General features: G+C 31.3%; 1 protein-coding gene across 1 annotated transcript; it reads left to right on the top strand.

Moving 5' to 3' along the window:
- Positions 1–17: 17 nt before the first annotated feature.
- fsd (fates-shifted) lies at positions 18–27694 on the top strand. Its single transcript, XM_067265367.1, has 5 exons — positions 18–235; positions 13236–13319; positions 14437–14553; positions 20689–20875; positions 26692–27694. The coding sequence occupies exons 1-5, from the start codon at positions 178–180 to the stop codon at positions 27359–27361; spliced, it is 1116 nt and encodes a 371-aa protein (XP_067121468.1). The 5' UTR covers positions 18–177; the 3' UTR covers positions 27362–27694.

Genomic DNA, 27694 nt, shown 5'->3' with positions numbered 1-27694 from the left:
GGGTATGATGTCATTCCGGCTCTAGTGCGCATGGGCAGAGCCGTAGTAATGGCGGCCGATTCGGGAGGTTTAAAGTTTGACGTGGTTTTTATTTTTTTATTTATATTTTTTAACGAATTTCCAATAAAATGGGCACGAAACGAGAGGAAGTGAACGGAAAAGTTAAGTCGCGACATTATGCCGAAAGGGGGCAGAAAGGGAAGTGGCAAACATCTGGTAATTGATCAACCAGCCGGTGAGGATTTTTTCAATTAAACTGCAAATATTTCCTTTTTATTCTTCTACTTTTTAACGTTTTTTGCCCGTTAATACCGTCTACTATCGTTATAATTTTAATTTTTCTATACGTTTCTAATCGTTTGACTGTTTTGTAGCGTTGAAAAAGAACAGTAGTTATTATAGAAGTGTGGCTGGTGGATAATAAAGACCTAATTGTCATGTAATGTAAATATTTAATTACTGTGAATTCCAGGAGACTTTGCTTGTAACTTTATTCGGCCGAGAATAAATGAATGTAAGTTTGATACATTCGAAGCCATTTTAACACAAAACACTATTAAAATACACAACATATTTTCTTCCTTGCAATCTTTTTCAAATAAAACATCAAAGCCTACAAATAACTGCTGCGTTTGACGGTTCTGGAGCCGTCGAGTATTTTCCTGCCAAAACGCCCTCCATGGTGGCACCATGTTTGATGCTTTGATGTCGCATTTGGCAGTGTGTTTCCTTTCTTCCTTTTGCTAGCCGTGCCCGTGCCAAAGAATAAATGTGTTATGTGCTGATATGAAGGTATTCGTTATGGCATTAATCATTTTTGAAAAACTGAGAATGGGTAAATCTATTATAAAATTTAAGAAAATATATAATTTTTTGATATCGGCTTCCTGTTCCCTTGTGTATGCCACTCGTTGACGGTTCTGCATTGCTATGCCACGGCTATTGACCGAATTACCTTTGCTTGATTATGATCGTCGAGTCTGCCAAACAAAGTAAATGATTTCGTGTATACGTCTTTGGATGTAGGCATCCTTAGGGAGAGACGAGGTATGTGCCTCCTGAATCCAATAGAAAATTTCATAAATTATAATTGTAAAAGTGATAGAGATGTGTAACCTTACATTCTCGGCCGTGGGAAGTTTTGTCTGTCTTTTTTTCTCTCTTACTTTGAAATTGTCTTTGAGCTTGCCCCTGAAAAATTTTCTGTGGATGCTCGTATCTTCACATTCTGCACATAAACTGTCATCGGTTGTAAGGACTCTTGTAAGCTAGTGTTTATAATTTGAGGTTACACTTTCAATGATTTTTGAGCTTTGAGCTCATATTTAAAGGTTTTCTCAATAAAGAAATACTTAAAATGTATAATATTTTGAGAATATTTAAGATGTATATTCTATAACTTTTCCTCTTTTTTTGATATGATCATTCTCTTAAATACTAGTGATAAAAATCTCATAAATTGTAAATTTTAGTAATAATTTAAGTGTCTTGTTTTTATGAATCGGTATACTGTATGACGACGACGATGATGATAAACTAATGAAAATGGCAATTAATGTATGCTCTCACAAATTATATTGTACTTTCAAAATTATGAAAATACTTTTATAAAGTAATTTGAACAAATTCTCTTACTGCAGCATATTAGAAGTTTTGTGTTATCAGACACTAAAAAATTTTCATTCTTTTCTGTTTAATAAATATTTTCTGAGAGCTGTGTTATTGTCATATTTAGTATGTATCACTTATTAAATGTTCACTTTGTCAGTAGGGGAAAACTTTTTATAGTAAAGGTTCATATGACACTGTTGTGATTATGAGTTGTGATGCAAGATCAAGTTAAAACACTATCAGATTTTTATCTCAAATTGTAATATGAGCAATAAAATTACATAAATTTCATTCATTTAAAATTTTAGAAGAAAAATGAATGCATTTAATAATAATGAAAACATATACAAACATCTCAAAGCCTGACGTTTTTAATAAAAAGTCAAATGAATTGCTGTAATGAATCGGGCTACTTTACTGCTGCTATTAATAGTTAAATTTTAAGGAGTTTGGTACTAGAGATAGGCATTAGGTGCCATCTCTTATTAAACTTAATAATTATAATTAAATTAATATTCTACTAAATAATCTGGAAGAAAAGAATTGGCTCGGAGCAGGATTTAAACCCACGACTACCACTTAGTTTGCAGATGCATTGCTAGTTATGCTACCTAGACTGCCATTCAACTCTTTGCTTCTAGACATTTTTTATTTTAGATATAATCATCCATGGTTACTATCTTGAAACCAAATAAAGGAGAGAAATGTTTTGGACCACTTTCAGTTCGTGATATTGTTTGAAATGAATTGTTCTTGAAGCATTTACTGGAATGCAGGAACACACACTGTATCCTGCTTCATTTCAAATGATACTGTGAGCCAAAATTGGTCTTAATAAAGGCCTGAAAACATTTCTCCTTTACTTAAACTTTGATTTCTTTAAACCAGAGATTCTTAACCTTTTTTGTTCCACAGACCTCTTTGTCAGTCAGGTGAAGAACACAGACTCCATCTCAAAAAAATGTTTTTAAATGCAAAACATAAAATTTTAAATTAATACAGTTCTAAAAATATATGAATAAAACACAACTTTAATAATCCAGCAAATAAATATTAGCAACATAAAAACGTTTTTGATCGTTTTTAACTATCCTCTTCAGTTAACATAAAATAGAACATAAATATGAAAATAAGGATTCCAAGATGAAAATATAAATAACGGAAAAAGTAGTTGTGGTTGATAAAATAAACGAACGCAGAAATAATATAAATTAAGCTGAAAATGTCACTTAATAAAATAAAATAAAAAAAAACTAAAACAAACAAAAGTCCCTTAATAACATTAATTTTCATAAAAGGATTGCCATGTGGTAGCTAATGTGTCTGCATCCCTATGGTTGATGCAACCTTTTCTCTTGTGCACTTTAAATATCTCTAACCTTTCAAGATATTTCATTGTGTGTAAATTTGTTGTTGGTTTAATTATTGCTGCTTGATCCCAATGGACTTGAATGTCTTGCTGTCGTGTGTAAGCTGATATTTTGGTGTTCTATGTTATGTTAACTGAAGAGGATCATTAAAAACAATCAAAAACATTTTTATGCTGCTAATATTTATTTGCTGGATTATTAAAGATGTGTTTTATTCATGTTATAGTTATCCAGTATGTACATTATATATAAGTATCTAGAAACATAACTAAACAATTACCTTAAATAATCAGGTTATAACTCCACTAATTTAATGATTAATACTAAGTAAGCAAAGGCTAGCTCAGGGTTTGGGTGGTGCATCTGGCAAGCAGAGGTTGCAGGTTCAAGCCCCATCCCAGATCAATTCTTTTCTTCCAGATGATTTAAAATTATTTATTAAATTATTAAAATTATAATTATCAATTTAGTTAAGAGATGGTGCCTATCAACACACTAAAAACCATTTTTATATCCCAGTACGAATAGCTTTAGATAAAAACTAACGTTTTTGACCAAAACTTGGTCTTCGTCAGGCTATTGACCAGTATAAAATTTGAAACTGGAATTCAAACAACGTGTTTAAAATTATTTTAAATTCCAAATTATTTAAAAATTGGAAACTAATTTTTGTCGTACATGCTACTGAAGTGATAAAAATATTGTTACATCCCCACAAATAAATAATACAATGTGTTTGCTGGTGTAGAAATGATAGCACTACGCTAGTGTTGTTTATGCTTTTTCTCATAGCACCACTTTCATGGATACAAAATATTGGCGTCATCTTTCACATTAATACTGTTGCTGGCTTTATATATTTTCAATGCTTCAAGGTTGCGAAGGTGTTGAACCTGATCTGACATTTTTACCAATTTGACCCTATGGAGGTCAGCTTGTATTTCAGGGTCTGTGGCATAGGCAGCTAGGACAGTGGTATGCCTTTGGTTGGCAATATCATACCAGTGTTCCTGTATTCTTTTGCTTAGTGAGTGCTTCGTGTATCCGATGTATACTAGATCTTTCTGGAATCTGTGGTCTCTGAGAGGAACCATATAGACACCTGGTGTTTGACTTTCCTCTGTCCTGTCTTTGTCATTGCGTAACAGTCCATACATTGTGTTAGATCTCTTATATCTGATCTTTGTGCCTTTATGGTTAGCAATTTCTTTATAAATGGAACTTAGGTGTTGATTGTATTGCACCTCTATGTGTGATTGATTGCTACTATGATTATGGGTGTCTACCTGTGTGCTATGTGTGTGGCATGCTGTTAGTTGGTTGGCGTACCTGCGTGATAAATTATGTATCATACTTTGACCATGCCTGTGCTTTACCACTATGTTTTCAATGTGCTTTAGTTCTGTCACAGTATCCTCCTGTCTAGTGTGGTGCATGTATGCCCTTCTAGTTAGTGCACAGAATGCAGAGATCTTGTAAGAAAAAGGGTCCACAGAGTTTGACGGAATAAATATTGGTACGTAGCAAGGTTTGCAATGTATGCTGGTTTGCACTCTGTGTCAAGGCGAAGGTTGACATCTACGAAATGTGCATTTGTGTCACTCTTCTGCTCCAGTTTGACAGTAAGGCCATATGGATTATTGTTCATGTAGTCCATGAAATCATTTACATTGGGCTCAGTCTTCCAAAGAATGCAGATGTCATCTACATACCTTTTATAAACTAGGATGTTGGCTAGGAATAGAGGTATGACCTTTTTCTCCAATTGTCGAACAACTAATTCACACAAGTCCCCTGAGATGGGGCTGCCCATAGGTTCCTAATGTCTATCTCTAGTAGCAAATTACTTAGTATTAATCATTAAATTAGCAGAGTATAGCTCGAATATTTAAGGCAATCATTTGGTTATGTTTCTATATACATATAGGGCTTTGCGATGTTTAATATACTTAATCCAGTTCTACTGAAATATAGCAACCAACATAAAAAACAATGATTCTATCTTCACACATTAAATAATAATAATAATACAATGTAAAATATAGGAAAGCTAAAGTTAAATTATATTTTTTGAAAGATGTCAGTGTGAAGATTGTTGTTGTTTATCTTTAATCAGAACATTGAACTGTGGTGTGATATTTGACAAGGCAACACATATCATATTGGACATCTAATCAATTTCAACTTTTTGTTTTCATTGTTATAAGTGTTGAAAATCCTGATTCTCAAAGAAATATTGTTGCAACTTGAAGCTTTTCTTCCATAGCTTGTGTTATAAGATGAGGATAGGCTTCTCTTAGGGAACATCAGAGTTCTCCAAAGCTTTTTGAGTTAAACTCCAACTGTAGTAAGTTTTTTGTCCTAAGATCAATAAGTTTGTCTTTGGTTAAGTCAGTATCTGCAATAAAGTTTATATCAGAAAGAAAAGGATTATGGATATGCCAGTTTTGAGAAATGAAACAACTATAATAGGATATAAAAATAGCTGTTGTTTTTATTGTTGACCACATATACAGCTAATATTACAATCATTTATTGCATACATTCATAAGTGAAGGAAATATTAGATTTCAGTAAGAGGTTAGGGAGAATAAAGATGAGTTAATTTTTTTCAGTCCAAACTCATGAATCCCCTAAAATCTTACCGATGGAACCCAAGGGGTCTCTGCAACCCTAGTTAAGAACCCCTGCTTTAAACAACTGTATTTTCTTCTTGAAGTGTACAAAATGGTACCAAGATTTACAGCAATTCCTGATATAATTGACACTTTGTGAATATTGCCAAATTTACTAATTTGTAAAGTGATGAGATGTAAATGGAGAGAAAGTATATGATGCAAAATAAATGAAATCCAATTCAGACAGAATATAGTTTGTGATGGAATTTAATGTCTCTAAAACTAATTTAATTCCATCACACAGTGCAATTTTCAGTGGCTGAATCAGTAGTGTAAAAAGCATAGTACATTTCAAGAATTCTGCATAATGATAGTAAGGGAATCACTTGAGCATAATCCATATAGTTTAGCTTACAATCTTATATCCTGAGACAGATGTGGAACCAATAACTTTTTTGACTTGTAATGCAGCCTAATAAAATATATAATATGGGAAAGATTTTTGACATTTTATCATTTTTCAGATAAATGAACTAAAAATTACCTTACAGACAATTAGTATGATGTTTTCAATTGTTTTATTATTGTAAAATATGCTGTGTATGCAATGAGGAAATGTGTTGTACAATCAAAAAGTTTTTGGAATTATAGTATAGCACTGTAATGGCTGGACATATGGAAACATTTACCTAGTCATCTTCAAAGTAGGATCCTTCAGAGTGTGTACATGCATACACAAACACACTTTCCTACTGATCCTGCCATTGTTGGAAACACTGTTGGAGGATGTCTTTTGTTTTTTGTTCTTGTGTTCATTTGATTTGCTATCCTTTGTAGTTATGAAATTCATCCACTCGAAACCCATTTTCAGCATACGGAACTGCCACAGTAAGATCTTATGAATACAGTGGTTGGACAGTGACAGGAAGTCTGGTGGAGAAGAATTTCTGCGTAGGTTCTGAGTGACTCTGAGTATTATCATAATGTAGACCATTCTCCCTACTACTTGTGCTGTTTCTTCTGAACTGCATCTTACAACCTATGCAAAATTTGCATATAGAAATTATCAGTAACACTGTACAGATGGTATGAACTCATGGTACACTGCACTATCCATACCAAAGAATACAATGAATTCAACAGCCAAATTCCTGAATGTTTCAAAAGAAGCCTTGCTATTGAATTTTCAACAATGGCGGGATTGGTGGGACAAGTGTGTATGCATACATGGATGTGCATGCTGAAGAGTCTTACTTTGAAGGTAATTAGATGAGTGTTTTCTTATGTCCTACCATTACAGTGTTATGCCACAATTCTAGGAACTTTTTTCCCACACACATACATATATAAGTTATGTATAATGTAAATTTGTTATGTTTATATTAACTTATCAATAATGTATAAACTTTTGCAACTTGCAGTACAGTATACATACATACAAGAAAAACATTGGCTGTACACAAAGTGTTTAGCTGGCAGAAAAGAGGGTAAGGGAAAGAAGGAGGGAGAGGAGATAGACAGTAAGAAAGGTAGGATTCTTCTGAACAATATACATATGGCTACAGTATCCTCTATGTTTGATATTGGTATGCAGTTTTTATGCTGCAAGGCCATAGTCCCCCAAAGAGTCTAAAAGAAAACCTGAGTGTAGCGAACACCAATAATTGAGAGCTGCCACGAATAGCTAAGTGTAGAAGTTAGTGCCAAGTGGCTGTTAGTAGGAAGGCTACTTAATACGAATAAAACTGAACACGATTGAGAATCTTAATACTACTTAACAGCTAGATAGACAGTGCAAAAAGGAAACGAACACAATAACAAACTAGACGAGACAAACGGGTAAGACCCCAATTTTTTTTAATACAGCATGCAGCTTTAAAATATCTTCCTGAAATAAATGTGACCTTTCAGTTATAAAATGGTCCCCATTTACCTCTTTGGATATTCAAGTACTTGGGACAATCTTACAGAATATCAAGTCTTATGTATATGATGTACAAGTTGACCAGGAGCTAAAGCATGTTATTCAAGTTGAAACTGCTGCTAGAAATCAGCATTTTCATCTGTTCCAAGATTTCGATAATTTTGTGGATTGTTTAAGACAGTACAGTACATTGCTATTGAAGAAAGTCATTTTACATGCTTTGCACATAAACACATGTTTTGTTCTCTCTCTCTTTCTCTCCTCTTATATGAAAAATTGTCTATCAAAATAAATCAATTTACTTTCTTCTCATATTAACAGATGAGCCAGATCAAAATACAAATCTGTACTACTAATGAAATACTTAAAAATTGTGATGGTGTGTTTAAATAATCGTTCAGCAAAAATTAAATACTGAAAAATTCTCGACATTGTTTTTTTAATTATTAGTTCTTAAGTTTATTGCATTAAAATATTGAGAAGGAAATAAATATTTCAAGCATATTTTTAACCAATTGTATATTTAGAAAAATAATTTCTAGTAAATGATTTAAATAAACATTTTTATAACAACTGTCTAAACTTCTTTAGTATTTTTACAGAATTGTAGTTGTTAACACATTAAGGTATCTCTGAGAATATAATGTTTATAAATTATAAACATCTTGCAAAACCCAATACATTGCAATAATATTCAATTGCCTTAAAACATTGGGCTATATATTGGCAATAATACAGTAATTATAAATTACTAATAAATTATGATATAATTGACAATGCTTATATTGTAATGTTAAATATACTGGAAGAGGACATCAGACCGGAGGTCCACGTAGCATAATTGGCAATGCATCAGTATGGCAAGCAGGAGTTTCAGGTTTGAGTCTCACTCTGTGCTGATTCTTTTCTTTCAATTTAATCCAAAAAGTATTTAAATTATAATTATTAAATTTAATATGAGATGGCACCTAATGCCTCCCTCTAGAGTCAAATTTATTTGCAATTTTTTTGTAGACTTCATTATAACAGACCACTTCATTTTTTAACATAGTCTCCCTACTCCTTGGCTCATTTGCTTCATCTGTCCACAAGCTTTTGAATCTGGCAGAAAAGAAAGATTCAGGCTGAAAGACAAGCTTGGAATGCACTGCTTGGATGTCATAGTCTGAAGCAATTGACAACTTCCTAAAGCATCTTTAAGGTGGTTGAAAAGATGATTATCCAATGAAGAGAGATCAGGACTGTGAGATAGATGATCCAGTATCTCAAACTTTGGGTTTTTAAGAGATGACTGTTCTAGTGATAATGTGAAGATGTGCATTGTATGTAGAATAAGAACTGTTGATGACAGATCTCAACATTTGCTTTGTATTGTGGTTTTCAGTTGTTTTCGCAAAGCATTTTACAGTACTGAGTACTGTTCACTACTCAGGATAATGGCCCAATATCACTGTTTCAAGTCCCAAAAACAATAAGTATCACCTTCTTAACTGTTTATGCATTTTGAATTTTTTCCTGATAGGCAAATGGTGATACTTTTATTTCATACTTGGGCATTTACTCTCTGACTTATAATGAAGCATCTTTGTTTCACCTCCAATTAAGCTTTTTTTCAAGAAGGCATCATCATCCATGCAGTAGCATTTCAATAAACATTGACAGAGCAACAATCAATTCTCTTTACACTCATTTGTTAGTTGTTTTGGAACCCATTAGGTACAGACTTTATGAAAGTCTGTACCTGATGGGTTCCAAAACAACTCTTGTGAATAATTTCATATGCAGATCTATGATTAATGTTCTTGGTATTAGAACTTTATCAATGATAATTTGTCTGACTCTTGTTTATATAAAGCTTTTCTAATAATTTAAATGATTTCTCAATATATTTATTCAAGGTGTATTAAAAGTCCTGCAACTTGACATTGAAAAATCCATAAAAATCATAATGCAACACTGAAGAAATTATGATACATCCTTCAGCAATGTATATACTTTGCACTTATGCAGTTGTACAGCTGAAATTCATATTGTTGGACAGTATGTTAGTAAAGGTCATTAGTGTGTTATCCTGTGAACAATGCATTTACATTCAAGCATTAGTGCTACAATTCATATTACCAAGGAAAGTTTTGGTGAATATGCCAAATACATCAATGTTTAAGCATACCGGTGATCATTTTACTCCTTTTTTTAATGTAGATATGATTTTCACTAACAAATTATGCAATAATATTAGATGACGACAATAGAGTGTTACTTTAAGAGTGAAAACTACACGCCAGTGTTGCCACAAGATGCATCAAATTTATCTTCAGTTTTGCATTATAATTTTTAATGTTTTGAATGTTGATTTGCGGGATATTTGATACATTTTGTAAGAAATTGATAGTTTGTCATTATTCCTTGACAGAAAATGATTTAATAAAATCCACATGTGATTTAGTACATAATGTTTTTTAGAACAATATTCATTTCTGTTAATATTTTAGTGTAATTTTTTCTGTTGATAATATTGTTGTAGTGAATTCAATATAACTGTTATATAAACTGTATATTATATAACAGTTTATATTGAATTCACTACAACAATATTATCAACTACAAGTTTTTGAAATTTTCATGTGTCAGTTATTTGTGTAAAATTGACAGGATTGTTGATCAACAGGATATATTAGAATTTTAGTTTCTCTTTCATTTACAGACACAGAATATAAGCTTCATTTTTGTAGTTTAGTATTTGCAACAATTTTTTCATATTTATGAAACAATAAACAATGAATAAAGAAACAAATAATTTTTAATCTAAATGTGTTCTACAATTCAAGTTGGTGACTGCTAGGTGAAATTATCTCATAGTTTCTCATATTTTAGCTTGTGCATGTATGCAGGTGGTAAAATGATGTGTGCTGATTAAATAAAATCAGCATTGACTTACGAACTGATTGAAATTAATTTTTTCTTTTTGTTCGTAAAAATCAACAATGTAATTTAACTATTACCACTATACTGTGTGTTATCACAACAATTACACAAAATTCTGCTTGATTTGGAACAATATCAATCCTTTTAAAAACTTGAAATTTTTTTTAGACATTTCTCATTTATCTTCAGAAGTCAGATTTCACAAAGGAAGTTCTAAATTCTATTAAACACTAAACTCTTTTGATCCTTTTTTCCTGTTTGAATTCAAACTGTAATTTCCGGGTTCTTAATCTCCAATGTCTTTTTTAAGCACATCTGATCTGTTTTCATATGTATCTCTCATAACTACATTTAGATAGAACATTTCCAATATCCTTCTCACTACTGTTCTTTACAAAACACTTCTGGATTTGAATGATGCATTAAATATTCATATTCCAAATGTTTTATGTTTCATCAGAATTCCTTTTAACACCTGAAGAACTCGGGGAGTTCGAAAATGTTAGTGGTGAATGTACTCTTTTGTTTTTTCGTCACACACCGGTGTTGTTTTTCGGGTTCCTTGAGAAAACCAGTGAATCAAGATTTTACTGTTTATGGAAACTTTACTAAAGTATGAAATGCTTATCTATAAGTCAAATTTCAACTGATTAAAATTGGCATTAATATAGTTCTAAATAATTTGGCAGCATAGGTTTATGATCTTTAACAGTTGCATCTGGATGCTAAAAGTGTATCTTGAAAACCCAGATGAGAGGGGTCAGTAAGAAACCTCAACTCTAAATAAAATGTATGCATTGTGGATGAGGGGGGGTTAGAAGTTGACCCCAAGCTGATATATTTTTTTATTGATATGTTTGTTTCTATAACTTTGGATTTTTAAAATAACTCAACTTTTAGAACTCAAAACAGTTTTTATTGTTGAAAATAATTATTATAAATTTAAATTAATTTCACTCAGTACATGTTCTAACAATATGACATTTCTCTTTTGATGTATGTCTAGGGCAAATATATTTCATGCACTTTGTACAAGATTTCATATATTTTCTGTCTTCTGATCTTGGACATAGAAAGCATCTCCCTTTTTTAGGAATACTTTTAGTAGCATTCCTTGTTGCTCTTCCTTTTGATTCCATTTGAACTGTCCCTCTTGAAATTGCTCCCACTTGATTGCATTGAAAGCCAAATACCTTTAGTTATGATACTGAACAACTATGTAAACCTTGGGAATGTTCAGTTCTGTATTTTATGTTGATCTGGCATAATTTGCCTAGACTTTTTCAAAAAAATTTTCCAACCTTATTTACATTTTAGATATTTCTTGGCCCAAGTTTCATTTTCCTTGCAATAAAGCACATATGAATTATAAGCGACTACATCGATCAAATTAAAAAACACAGCCATTGGCCATCTTCTTGTCCCATGCCAACAGCTATATGTTCTAATACATTTGTCAAGTGTATCAACACCTGCTTTGGTTGAATTATAATAATGAATAATCTTTGGCTTCTCATTTAATAAATACACTTTATAGTTACTACTATAGTCAGGATTACAATTCCTCAAATCAAAATAATATAATATTCACACCGGAGCAACAATCCATTGCGAAGCATCAGATATTTTTTCTTATAGGAACCACTATAATTACTGAATTTTTGTCAAATATACTCCAAAGTATTCACAAACCAGAGGGGATAAAAGTAAAGACACTTCAAATTCCAAAGTTAATATTTGTCTATAATATAAACAAAAATATGAGCTGGGATCACAAGATGACCCCCCTCATCTGCATGTGACTGTTAATATCCATGCTTGGACCGTGCAATAAGTGCACGCTGTGTTTATCTCAGTCTTCGAGACAACTGGACATCCAGATCGTAATTTGCAATCAGTGAATTTTGAATTTATGCAACAAATTCAAAGATCATATTTTCTCTATGTTTTGGCTTACAAAGTTTGTTTTAATGTTCTAAATTCGTCACACTTCTTTCTTGGATATGCAATTTTAACATCGTCATACATTCTTCAGCATAGCTAAAAGATGCCAGAACATCCTTACAACAAATAAATTAATCATAAAATTGTTTTTGAGTTGGCTTTCATCAGCTTTAACTTACACTAACAAGGTTAGTTCAATGGATGAGACAATGAGACGACCGAATCGAGCTGAAATGTGAGGGTTCAACAATGTTCAAAAGGAGATAAATCAATGAAAATAGTAAGCCGAATACAGTAAAGTTCCATAAATGTACTTTGAAGTTCTAAGAGCTCAAGCAAGTATGTTAGCACCAGAAATGTTCTCTATTGGCAACCACTCTGGAAGCAGGGGTGGCAAAATTCTGTTTTGACTTGGATGCAAGTTATTGTTGAGATGGTACTGCTTCGGGTTTTATCTCACCTCAAGGCAAAATGAAGAATAAATTTTTTTTGTAGCATTACTTTTATTAATACTTGTATTATTATTATGATGCTGGTAACTCAGAACTGTGAATTTCATATGATCCTCCTCATCACTAGCAGCTATTGTAAAGCTACTAGTAACTAGAGATGATGCACGTGAAATATTTACTTTTACAAGTGTTAACAATTAGCCTAACTAAAATATTTCTTTAAATGAGCATTTATATTAGTTTAAAAATAAATATATTAGTTTAAAAACTAATATATTTTCACATTAAAGTGTGTGTTGCTGCTACATATATTTTTGTTAATATGAATATTTTAATATTAAAAGTTGCATTAAGAATAAGTCACTATCTAAATATAAATGAAATTTTTCAGATGTGACATTGGATGATTTTGCCAACAGCAAAATATCGACAACTAGAGTCAGAAAACCAACCACAAACTTTTTGGCTAGAGAAGGTATTGTATCGACTTTGAAGACTTCTTAAAAATTTATTTTAATTTATATATATATATATATGTATATATCTAATTCAACATTTATCACTGTTGGGTGTTGCCTTTGAATCAAAATAAGATGCATTAGTTACGGCAAAGAATGTAACTGTAAGTGGTTGGTATCATGAAGTTAACGGACATGTTTTGCTGTTATTGTAGGACTATAATATCGAATGGAATTCGAGATACGGATTGCATGATTGCAGATTTGGAAGTGCCAAAGACAAAATTTGAGATAACAAAGTATTTGTAAAGTTAGTTGGTTGGGGAAATGCAAATGTTATAGATTATCTTGAATATAACTTTTGTATATAAACAAAAACTCATAATCCGATTTTAATTGAATAAATTATACATATGTGCCTAGGATTCTTTTAGTCAAATTCAAATGTGAATTATAAGGCAATACAAACTATGTTTGAATCCTTTATCCATTTACATCCTTTTATTCCAATCAGGAACCACCTCAGAACAGCAGGTAACTTGAAGTAAAACACTTCTAAAAATAACAGACGAAATACTAGCAAATGATTCACAACACAATTAAAAATGGAGGAAATTAAAAGGATGTAAATGGATAAAGGACTCATAGTTTGTATTGCCTTATAATTCACATTTGAATTTGACTAAAAGAATCCTGGGTAGATATGTATAATTATGCAAATAATTTCTGGATAGCCCGAATCCGCCAGAGGACTCTCAGCTGGAAACGCGATTATATAACAAGAATGCTGTCACGAAAGATTTTTACTAATTTTTAATGTTGTAGACGCCATAGCCTACAAGAACAGGTCGGCATCGAGATAATTTTTAATTGTGTTGTGAATCGTTTGATAGTATTTCGTCTGTTATTTTTAGAAGTGTTATACTTCAAGTCACCTGCTGTTCTGTGGTTCCCGGTTATATAACATAGGAAGCAAATTGAACCTATAATGTACTGTATGGGATTCTAACATAATTAAATCAATGTTTTGTTTAATACTTTGTTCTTTTGCCATTTAATATCAGAAGATGTTTCGTTCTTTGTTTGTTAATCTGGACGTCCATCAATTAATCTCTTATCATTTGTTTATTTCAGTGAAGAATTTAAAATCGGTTGATAAATTGTGGTACGAAAAGGATCTCGAAGAATTTGACGATGATTTCGATGCAAACAATGATAAAGTAGAATCGGTTGATGTTTCGTGTGATAAAAGTAAGTATTTCTTTTAATACAGGTATCCACAAATAATAAATGTACATTTAAAGAGAAATTATTTTAAATGTTTACCATTTTGCTTTGAATGTAGTACAACTCCAAATTACAAGGAATGTTTCTTATTAAACAAAAAAAAGAACCGAATATAGTTTGACCTTCATTTTTACATCTGTAGAATTGTCTACATTTTTCTTCTTGAGTGCTTTTTTTAATGCATTCAACTGAATTGATTGTCTTTTAATTGAAAGATCCTTGGCACCATTATTTCTGAATTCTGCAACATGTCTGTGAAACTTGCAAGTCTTTTGTTCTCCAAATGCCTTGCATGTGAAAGCCATGCAGTTACATTTATTCCTCAACTTCTGATGCCATGTGTTTCCTTCCATTATTCTGAATTTTTGCTCCCTCTCACAATTATTGTTATTCTGTGCATATTGGAACTGCATGTTTGAAATTTGATTCAAAGTATTTGCTAATTCTTTTGTTCTTTTTGCCTAAAAACTTAGTAAAAGAAATATTGCATTGGCAACATGCGAGTGGAATAGAACAAACCTGTATTATCAACATGTTGCAATAATGCTACATGTAATGTCATACTATATGCAGATTAGAAAGAACCTGCTAGTATTTAGTATGATGTTTTACTTTGAAAAGTAAAATTTTTATTAAAAAATATTGTACTATATTTGGAACAATATGATAATTTCTATCTTTTAGATGTGTGCTATAATACAGATTTTTTCTCTGTTAAAACTTGATGGAAGTTATTTATTCAAACTTTTAACAATCTGCAAATTAGATCAAATTACTACATTTAATATTTTGTTAAACAAAGAATTGTTTATTTTATCAAAAACATATCTTAGTTTACTACTTTTCAATAATAATGATGGGTAAAGAAGGATTTAATTTGCTAGATATCCTAGTGGTAAGACGTTAGCCTATTTCACTGAGGCATTTTTGTTACTGGATTTAACATAGCAATGAACTAATGCAATTTAGAATAATAATCTACACCATTACAGTTTATTGTGAACATTAGGAATTTTGGACATTGTTTCCTATTTCTCACTTATGCTAGCTCAACTTACAATGGATATCAATCCATTGTAAGTTGGACCTGCTCCTGATAAGAATAAAGATCCCAATACAAAAGAGGCTTGTGGGCCTCTATTGTATTGGGATCTTTGTTGGGAATCACGTTGGTCAAAACCCTGATCAAGCTCCAGAAGATAGACATAAGAAATGCAAATGCATATGCACTTGCAGCTTACTCATTAAACAATATAAGCTAGATTGGTGAATTCCCTTAATTAGTCAAGATGTTATTTGTCTTCATCAATTGCAGAACATGATGGTCTCATCCATTGTCTGTGTTGCATTACGGTCGCTGCTGTTTAAGATGGGCAAGCCAGATCAGAATGAACCTTAATTGTAACCAGACCTATAATTTTTATTAATTATTTCAATCAATTAAAGATTTAATAAAACAATATATTTGTTTAAACTGATCAAGATTATAAATATGCTTGATTTTAAATTACGTACTGAGAAAATACAAATCAGTTTTCTTAAAACAGTAAGTAATTCATGAAGAAAACAATCACAAAACACTGTAAATCTTTAATGTTTTTGATTTGAATTCTATAAAATTCTGCAGATTTACTTATAGAGGGGGTGCAGTCACGTGATATAAAGTCATCGCTCTGCCCAACAAAACAATCATTGCCATATTGGTTGCTGATTTCACGTTACCCTGCTTGATCACTTTATTACATCAATGTGGAAGAAAGGAATTTTACTGGCTTTGCAGCCAATTTAAAATGTAATTATTTGATAAAATATAAAGAGAAAATGTCTTTTATTGAATTGGATCCATAAGAAATGAAACAAATGGATTTTTCATCCAACAATTTAACCACATGGCCAACTGTAGAACAGGGAGACACAGTAAATTATTTGGAAACTCCTGTTCAGCCAATTCCAGAATTTATTAGTCTGGAATTGTTATTTATGTTATGATGGTCTTGATAGATATTTGTGTTTATACTGTATGGGTGTATGTAAGCTAATGAGTTTTTGTGCCCAAAATGCATTCTACTAAAACTTTGTGGTTAATTAAAGGCTAATTTTTGTAAAAATTTAGTCTATTTTGCACCACTCAGTCCCTGATGTGATAAGCCCTCCAATTTATTACAACCACATTTATTAGGTTAATTAATTTAATCTTAATAATAGGTTGTTAGAGACTTGTACAACACAAAACCATATAGTGACAAAAGAAAAAAAATATAATGGTAATTATAAATACAGCTTAACTTAAAATGTAACTAAATATAAAATTACATTAATCTTTATATTAACACAGTTATGTTATGAATAATGGAAAGTCTCACATGAAGATACGTACCTTTCCTACAAGCAAAGTTACGAATAAAATATCACAATGAATAAATCCACTTGTCAAATAATTATGAGCATCGAGTGATTTGTATGCCTTCATCTGATCCAGTATGACAGCATTAGTTGTTAAAACCAAATAATTTACTGCCTCCATGCTCTATAGTTGGCCACGTGGTTAAATCGTTGGATGAAAAATCCGTATGTTTCATTTCTTATGGATCCAATTCAATAAAAGACGTTTTCTCTTTATATTTTATCAAATCATTACCTTTTAAGTCGGCTGCAAAGCCAGTAAAATTCCTTTCTTCCACGTTGATGTAATAAAGTGATCAAGTAGGGTGTAACGTGAAATCAGCAACCAATATGGCGCCTGTATATGTGAGCAGAGTCATGTGACGTCACATGCACCCTCTCTATACAAGGCACATTCAATAGAAAACTAGAAAAGTGCCATTAAAAGTTTGGAGGATGAGCAATGGAGTAGTAATTTTGAAACGTGAAACTTCTTAGACTGAAGCAACAGCAACTGCAACTGACGACACTGTTGATGTGCAAGAACATGAGACAACAGACCAATAAATTGGACATCCATTGGCTTGTGAAGGTACAGTAAGGAGACAGTTACATGAGTTGTGCACAGATGTGTGAGTAAAGTTCTAAGGTTCCAAAAACAGCCACATTTCTGTGGAAGATTCTCTATAGTTAGAACTGCAGTGAATGCCATGGAAAATCTTCCACAGAACTGTGGCTATTTTTGTAATCTTGGAAACTCTACTGATACACCTCTGTGCAACTCATGTAATTGTCCCTCCTTACTGTACTTGCACGAACCAATGGATGTTAATTGATTCATGCATGTACAGTAAGGACGCAATTATATGAGTTGCAGCACTATTTTATCAGTCCATTGTATTATGTTCATGCACATCAACAATGTTGCCAGTTGCAGTTATTTACCTCAGACTTGGAAGTTTTGTGGGTCAAAATTACTACTCCATTGCTCATCCTCCCAACTTTCTGGTTTTTCATGGAACGTGCTGTGTTAAAGTAAAAGTATTTTTATTAAGTGTTTTCAATATAAACTTTGATCATCAGAATTGATGAACAATAAAATTAAAACTCTCACTTATTATATGGTCAAAGTAAGAAATCCTTTAGACTTGTAAGCCTGGATTTAAAATCAATGTACCCATCAATAAAATTAAAACTTTTTAAAATTACATTTAAAAAGACCGTTAATACTTTTTATCATTATGATTTTCAAAGATACCTTTGAATTGCTGAAGGGTAAATGATGTGCCATTCTTTTGTATAAAGATTGATACTTATTATTTCTATTTTAAGCCTATATCTATTTTTTTTGTATTGGTTAAAACTTTCTTAAATAACAGCCTTTCTCCCATTTTGGTATCATATTTTTTTGTACTTACTCTGCCATATTTTATCTGTTATATATAACAATTAGTGAAAAAGACCCCACAAGATTTTTACACTTTTGGACTCAGGATCTTGAAACATTGAGTATGTATAGATGTTAGTGTGTGTATGTGGCACAATTTTGTTCATCCTCTTTGAGGCTTAATAATTCCCATGCTTTTTGTTGAAAATTTCTGAAATTTTTCATGGCGGTTTGTGTATTAGGGAGATTGATCCTATTAAATTTTGGTGATTAAAGGTCAAGGGAGTGAGGAGATACAGGGGGGGTTGTGTGTCATATCTCCACTAGGGTCGGACTTAATGAAAATTTTACTTGTTATTAGCATTTACTATAGTATAGTGCCACCAAAGATCTATTATAATCTGATATACCAAATATCAGACTATAACAGATGGTGCCACCAAAATTTTAAATTTTGTTGGAAAAGTTAAGCAGCTCGTTGCTGTAGAATTAGAATTTTAATTTATTGCACTGGCTTAAAACTATTGTAGGGGTTTAGAAGTTTAGTTGGTTTCTGATAAGGACAATGTTATAATTAGAATTTAAGTTTGAATATTAAACAAGTTAGAAAAATTCTTAGTGGCAAGTTCATGTTCTTTGGGTTGATTCTTTTGTGTGGAATATGTAAAATTAACCTTTAATCATTAATATTTATACAAGACAGTGAATTATTTGCATATCTTTAGACTCAATTTGGGCAATAATTAAATTAATCTTAATCATCTCAATCTTATTTATACATAATGTGATGTTTCTAATGCCCATTCCCTGCATAGGAAACATTCATACCTTTTACCACTGAGTGCTATTCTTGCTACTAACCCTACCTGTTTATACAGACTGGAATCTTCCAGATCTGCCAGAGGATCTAGAAATCATGACATCTTTGACCAAAATAATATCTGATCCTCATTCAGCTTAACTTCAGAGATTGGACGAGAATTGGTGTATTTGGTGAGGACTAATCATAATTAAATTAGTCATAATGGAGGCCAAAAATAATCCAGTAACTTAAGCTTAGAATTTGTCATCTTTTCCAGAATGCAATTAATTGAATGTGGTGATTTAAGGATACTGCTTAATAATAATGAGTCAGATGTGGAAAAATAGTCTCTTTGCATTGGATCCATCACTATTTTTTTATAATTAATTAATAAAGTACCTTAAGATATTTTTGGATGATTTTCTTTTGTTTAAAGAATAAATGCTTAAATTTAAAAACATTTTATTAAAATATAATTTTTGGCATATTTTTAACTGATTTTATGGCAGGTGCTAATGAAACATATACACTAAAGTGGACAGTATTTCAAAAAACCTCTCCAAGGCTTTTGTTTGATATAATTCCAAATACAGTAAATTGTCTGAATATTCGATAGTTGGGAAAGACAAGGATATTTGCTACTTGGCAACAGTAACATCTGAATAATTATATGGTATTTGGCCAAATATCCTAATCAATCTATTCCTAACAAATTTATTTGTGAATCAAGTATATTCGCCACATTTCTTAGACTCGTGTTCCAAAAATACTTAAATAAATGCCACATCATCAATCAATAATAAATCTACACATATGAAGATTGTTATATTGATATTACATCTTTGTGTCAAATTGCAAATAAATATTTTAATTTAATTTGAAGAATGTTTTAACATTTTTTACTTTCCCGGCTGTTATACAGAGAGAAAGTATGGCGATCTGGCAAAGTATGACCCCCCAGACTTAGGATTTCAATGTATCCAGACTTAGGATACATTGAAATGTTGAAAAATGCAAAGAAAAAAGAAAAAAGGGAAGTAATTTCTGTATATGGGGGTGTGTGTGTGGGGCATGATTTTGTTTACTCTGATCTTGTTTGAATCTTAATAATTCCTGTGCTTTTTGTCAAAAATTTCTGAAATTTTGCAGGGAGGTTTGTTTATTAGGGGGATTGGAGCTATTAAACTTTGCTGATTAAAGGTCAAGCGGGTTGGGAGATAATGTGGGTCGTGTGTATTTCCGGTAGGGTTGGATTTGACGACAATTTTACTCGTTAACGTTTACAAGTTTTTATAAAACTAGCCCCTACCCTCAAAATTAAGCTTTACACCATTTTATAATAGTTAAAAATAAAAATATAAAAGTTTTTAGTAAAATATAACAGATGACACCATCAAATGTTGCTGGATTTTTTTAAAAGCATTCATTATATATACATTTTTAATTTTACTCAATAAGAAAGTTTTATTCTCAATTTCATTCTAGTTTCAACAATTTAGTTTAAGTAATGGAAAAAATATTTTTCCAGAAAAAGGTACAAAGAAGAAAGATAATACAACTACAGATTCTACAGCTGGTGTGGATTATCCTTTAGATCTTTGGTATCTTTTGGCGGAGTACATTTTGCCAGAAGACATTCAGACGTTTGCATGCATCTGCAAAAGTTCTTTTTACGTCATTCAAACGTTCAAATTTTGGATTACCATTTATAAAAGGTTTGCAAATTTTCATGTATTTAGTTTTGTCATCACATGATGTTTAGTGATTGATGTCAAATTAGTGATGATAAACTTCATAATAAAACTTAGAATTAAATAAAAAAAATTTTGCAGAACATTAAACACTAATTCATTTTTCTAATTGTTTTTCTTAAACTATCTTTAACATTTTAAATTTGATTCTCTGAAACAATATTTAAATTGTTCTGTGAAAGAATCAATTACTAGATTTCCTGAAACTTACAACTTGTATGCTATGTAAAAATAACTGTCATTTATAATAAGCCAACAATTACCAGATTATATTGGGCTATTATATTGCGATCATTTTAAATTAATTACTAAATAATTTGTCATCAGAGGGAGGCATTAGGTGTCATCTCTTATTAGATTTAATAGTTTAAAATAATTGCAATATAATAGCCCTATAACATCTGGTAGTTGTTGGCTTATTATGTATGAAGATGTTGGTTTATATAACTGTTATTTGTTAATATACAATAGTACATTTACATAAATATAATGAGAATTATAAATTTATCACTTAAATTCCTGAATGTTTTTCAAAATCGGTATGCAAAGATGTACATGTATTTAGAAAATTTGAGTGTGCATGTATACTTATATGCATGACATAACAGTATCATGAATAGTTTTGTAAGAAGTGTATATGCATATATGTATGCATGCACACAACTTTTCTTACAGAATAATTTGTGGGATAATTTTTATGTTGAGACACTTATTTAAAAAAATAATTAAAAAGTTTATAAATGTGAAAATCACAGTATAATAAAATGTTATAAATAAAATAGTACAGGTTCAGAATTTGTAATAACTCTCCTCTGCCTACAGTAAATGGCAAGATTATCGAGATTTAGTATTTTGATAATTTGCTGATTAATTTGCACAAAGGACAGTTACTAATTACAGATTATTGCCAAATACATCCTATTATCTCCACTCCAAAAAAATCTTAATTGTGCATTAGCCATTTTAATTTCTAACATTTTGGTCTCATCGTATGACCTTTCTCGAGAGAAACTTAAAAAAACGTTAATACCACCAAAAGCATTTGAAATTAAAGTGGTTAATGCAATTTTTAATGTTTTTTGGAGTATTTTTAGTATTCTGCATTGTATCTTGTTATTTAAACACTATTATAGCTACAACAAAAAATGACTAAAAAATGGATATTCCTCTTACTAGAACCTGTAAAAGTAGGCACTTTATCTTATTTTATCTGGAATGTGAACAGATTCGCTTTTTGTCTCTTTCTCAATTTTATCATTAATTGTGATAATTAACATATGTTTAGTTGATTAATATTCACATTGTAAGTAATGGAAAACAGATTACAATATATTACAATTTGAATATGCTTATATGCTTACAATCATAAATTTTTCCCTTTCAATTTATGTATTTAAGCCACAATATACAGTTAGATTTTCAGTAGTTTTGTATGACAGCTCTTTCCTCCTAAATAAATGTGTTTGTCATTATTTTTCCTTTTAAAAAAAAAATGGTTAAAGCTTAATTCTTTTCATTATCATTTTGCAATACCAAAACAATATTAATAAGTTCATATCAATATTAAGATGCTAATTTTTAGTCTTATTATTTATTTTCATTTAAATCATTTGAGTACATTTCTAATTATACTTAAAAAATTATAGGAATTTGAGATAAAATAATATCTATAAGTTTAAACTGAGTCTTCAAGTTATAAAATGTCTTTTTTATATTGTAATCTTAATTTTTCTAAGAAAATTAAGAATTTTCTATTCTGATTAAACTTATTTATAGTATAATTTTATAACACATTATAGAATACACTATTTATTACATAAAATACATTATACAGTATAGAATTTTTTTACCAGAGAGGATTTTAGTGTTGTTTAAACTTGGTGAAATTTGAAACAAAATAATATAATAAACTAAAACTTGCTACTTTAAGGTTACAAAAACTGTATTTAAAAAAAAAATTTTTCTTGGCCTAAAGTTGGCCATTCTTGGCATCTAATAAACTTCATAAACAGAGAGAATAGAGCAGTTTTAACATTTAATGTAAACTACTTGTAGTGCAATACAGTTCTGTTTTGTTTATAAAGTTTGTTAGATGTCAACAATGTCTTACCAAAAATGCAGCTTATTGTGTGTAACTTGGGATGATATAAAACAAATTAACATATGGTCTGTTAGCACTTTGGTGTTTTTCTCTGACAGACATCTTAAGCCGTAGATTTATGGCTTAATAATAACTCTGCACCTCTTACCAAGAGTCAAGAATTTTGTTTCTGGTCAGTTGAAATCTATTAACTGATTGTTTGAGCCAACAATTTGAACAGTCTTTGAGAGCCACCTTTCTTTTATAAAATACCCAAATGGCATTGGAAGTTTTGGTATTGGGAGCCTAGAGCTTGGGTCAGGAAGATTTATTTATATATAAATTATTAACCATATTAGCAAAAAAGAAAAGGGGGTAATGAAAAGTTGACGAATTCTAGTCTAGAATCTGATTTTGCAACCATAAAGTAGCAATTTTCTATTAATTTTTTATTGCATTGATGCATAAGTTCATAGTGCTTTTATTGCTATGAACTTATTTTTCCATAGAATACAAATGTTACACAATAGTTTATTGATTACAGTTCATTACATTTGTCAATTCTTGCTTTGTCGAATGTAGATCATTGTGGATTAAAGCATTTAAACAGTCTTTATCAAAGCCTGACAGTCTTCCGAGATGTGGAGAATCACTCGAGTTAAAGTGGCCCTCTGAAACAATGTTTATTTTCATTTTGCTCGAAACACTGTATTCTTTACCCTGCAAATAGCACTTTCTTCTTTCAAATCTCCAAAATGCAAGGCATATTCACAAGCACATTTTTATTCCAAATGTATGTTCATAGCATTTGTCATTTTCTTTCCACATGATAAATGCTATGAACTTATGCATCAACCCAATATATTACTTTGCCAATTTTCATTGATTTTTTAATAAAAATAATAATTGAACAGGAAAGCCTACCCAAACAGTATTTTGTTTATTTTATTTAAATTAATACATGCATTGTCGATAAACAAGACAACGATACAAAACTAAAGAATTGACTTTTTTAAAACTGCAATGCTTTGCAATGCAAAAACTGTGAAAATAATTATGCTTTAATACTTTTTAAGTATATATAAGATAGTGAAAGATATGTATACTTAGCTGCAATGACTAGTTACACTATTAATAAAAATTCAACTTTTATTCTAGAGAAAACTTTCAAAAAATTTACTCTTCACATTCAATAAGTCATCAAAACTCTGATTATTGTCTTTTTATATTTTTTTTCAGCAAGCATTCTTAGGCCATTATCACAGTTTTATCCACAACATCTAATTAAAAATATTTTTTGCACTATAGAAAGTAGAAATATATAGTTAGTGATAAAGCGTAAATAAGCTATCTGCTAAACTGTTTAGCATATTGAAAAATTGAATTAGGTATTTAAAACAAATGATTCCGTACATAATTAAATTACTTATCAATAACTACCAAATTAATTGGATTACAAAGAATTAATCGATTGGAGAATTTTTTTCGGCCGATTCGACAATTAAATTAATTAATTGAACTAATTTATCATAAGATATAATTGCAGAGCATTTCACCAGTTGGTTTAAATTATTAATTTGTTGATCTAATACATTTTGAGGATTTAATATTTAATAATTTAATTTTGATTACAACTCTAAAGAAATGGTTTCGAATGGATTCAAGTGTTTCTTCCCCGGGTTGGAGATGTAGATTAGCACCTTGGATGTTTTAATGTGTCATTATAATCGAAAGGAAGGGCGTGTTATGTGTTATAGCTTAGGCCAAAACAAGTCCAACCCCATTTCTTCCCTAATTGAAAATTTTAATTAATTTAATTTACATTGATTATTTTTAATCAATCCTTTACAGTCTATTCTGTTTAATTTGACTATAATAAAACAGATAATGGTCAAGTTTATGCTTGTATTATGAAGTGAAGTGAACAATATGTCTAATGGCCGGTAGAGGTTGGAGAAATGGTGTTTTTTGATCACAACCGGATGTGGACCGATGCAGGCAGAAGGACATTCCACTCATGTATATCCGTGCTCCAAAATGGTCATTGATCATTTCTCTGAGCTTACTCATTGTTAAGGCATATCGCTTACTTAGGTTTTTCAGTATTTCAGTATTATGGCACGAATATTATGTATGATATAATAGTGTATAATCTAATAGTATATAATATATGATATATAATAATGAGATTGACAGGAAAAAAATTTTTTAAAAGTAGTCCATACACAAAAAAAGGTTGAACTTTTGTCTTACTTTATTAGATTAATTATGGTTAGTTTGATGATGTTTGACTTATTAATTTAATATATTAAAATTTAATTAATAATAATTTTTCTTATTTTAACAGTTTATTGAGCAAGTTATCGGGCAGAGCCATTCCAAATTTCAAATGACAGTAATTATTAATATGAGAAAATATGTGAAAATAAGTTGCAGCTAGGTGGTATCTTGGTAGTAAATGCTTATGTTTTGTTAGTTTTCAAGTACTGATGTTTGTGTTATTCAAAATAGAACATACTACACACATAATAGCATTAGTTATATCATAATTAGGAATCTATTGCATTTCGACAAGACAAGATCTTGTTTCATCCGACCTCTTAGATTCTGTGATCTTTGTTTTCTCTGGATAAAGATGCCATGTGCAATAGCCATTATTTTCCTATCTAATTATCAAAATTTTATTAGCTTATTAAATCACATATTCATTTACCATAAGAATAAATTCTTCTCTACCTTTACTAATGACTTTGCTAAACTAATAAGAGCAATTCTAGTTGCAACAGTTTCTGTAATTTGTAACTTCATCTATTCTAATTAGTTATTTCTAATTTTCATTAGAGATAAATACCATCATCGAATGAAAAATGATATCTGTCGGACTGCGTCGTCTTCTGCCTCAAACAGTCAAAATTCTTAATGTTTATGGACAATAAACAGAACAAAATGTCGTTAGAACATGCGCATGGCTAGTATTTGCAGCATCGGATAGTCATATTTGGACAGAGAAAGGATTGCTGAATAAAATATTTATTAAAGACAATTTTATATCATAATTTATAGAAAGGTTTTGGTGTAGAAAAATGTGAATAAAGATTTAATTATTTATACTCAATTATATATAACAATTATAAAATATAAAATTTTTTACAAATTCTTAAACACTTTTTTTATAATGGATAATAGTTAAAGGATGCATTATATTAATGGTCTGTAAATTAAAAAATTAACCTAATTATTCTATAGGTCCAGAAGTCAATTCACCCTGCCCTAAACTCTTTAACTGTTCTTAAAAATATATTGCCACTGACTACCCAACAAGACTTGAGAAAGTTGTAATTTATTCTATAGAATAGTATTCAGGCCCTATTTAATTAAATGTTTACACAATGAGAAAGTTGTTGTAAATACCATTTATTTTGGTTAGTGTTGATCAGATTTGTACCTTTTCTTGTAGAGGAGTAGACACCACACAGTTTCTTTGTTTTATTCTTAATATGTGAAGCCCAAGTGTAAAATTAATAAATAGTAATTAAATTCTGTCTTCAACCTATAAGAGCCAAATACACCAAATTCAAAGAAACCCAGCTGATATTTTGTTTTATAACGCGACTAAGATTGGTACAGTGCCCGATTCTATTAGTAGTCTCACGAATGATCTTTATTTATATTAGAGTGTAATCTTTCCATTTTCTTGTAGATATTACACACCCAAATCTGAGCTCCCCGTTCATCTTCAACCGACGTGCATCGAACGCTCCTATCGTTTGAGAGCTTGTGTGATCTGCGCCCTGTACTACGTGTACTCTCCCTTCGTCAAGCGCCTGTCCCGACCCGGAGACGACACCGACAAAATAGTGAAGAGTTCGTGCATCGCCTTCTGGTACCACCAACAGGGAGAGAAGTGGCAGTTCTTTTTCAAGTTTCTTAAATCGAGACCCAACGATCTCCACCCATTCGGACCGGGTAGAAACCTCAGAAAGCACAACCATTACCGCCACCCTCACTGGTCACTGCACGAGAGGAGGAACAAGTACTACGACCCGGCGGCCATTATGGACGACGTCAACGCCAACCCCGAGGAAGGTTGCTGCGTGTTGCGCATCACCTGCCCCCATTACATCATCACCTCGCCCACCGTCATGGGTTGCAAACTAGTGGACGTACGAGTCACCACGTCGCGAGACATGCACCACCGTCGCGTGCAGCTGATGTTCACCGCCGCCAACTACCAATCCTTCAATCGCATCCCCATGCACATGTTCGGTTGCAGCCAATCGGGTGGAATAGGAGAAATCGTCGAGTTTGACCCCACGGAGAGTGTACAGATCTTGGATTGGTGGCACCCGCAGTATCCTAGCAACAAATGAGTTCTTTTGTGTCCGTGTTGTACGAATTTTCTCGAAAATAATCTAAATTGCATTTTGTATACGTATAGCTATGTACTGATGCATACGCGGTAAATGAGTGACGATGACCCGCGTATAACGATTCGTTCGTATGTAGAAAAAATACGTCGATCCTTGTTGCAGTTCAACAGATGCTGTCAATCATGGAAATATGCACACACGAAAATGCTATGGTGTATAATTCTGTTTTTGTAATTATTATCATTACGTGGCATGCGAGATGCATTGTACGTGAACGAACTCCACTGTTTTTTGAGATTTGTAAAATTTGTAGAATAAATTATGGTAACATAA

This window comes from Centruroides vittatus, unplaced genomic scaffold (genome assembly GCF_030686945.1).
Source record: "Centruroides vittatus isolate TY-2023 unplaced genomic scaffold, ASM3068694v2 contig_221, whole genome shotgun sequence".
NCBI lineage: Eukaryota > Metazoa > Arthropoda > Arachnida > Scorpiones > Buthidae > Centruroides > Centruroides vittatus.
This window is presented reverse-complemented; position numbering and strand designations above follow the sequence as displayed.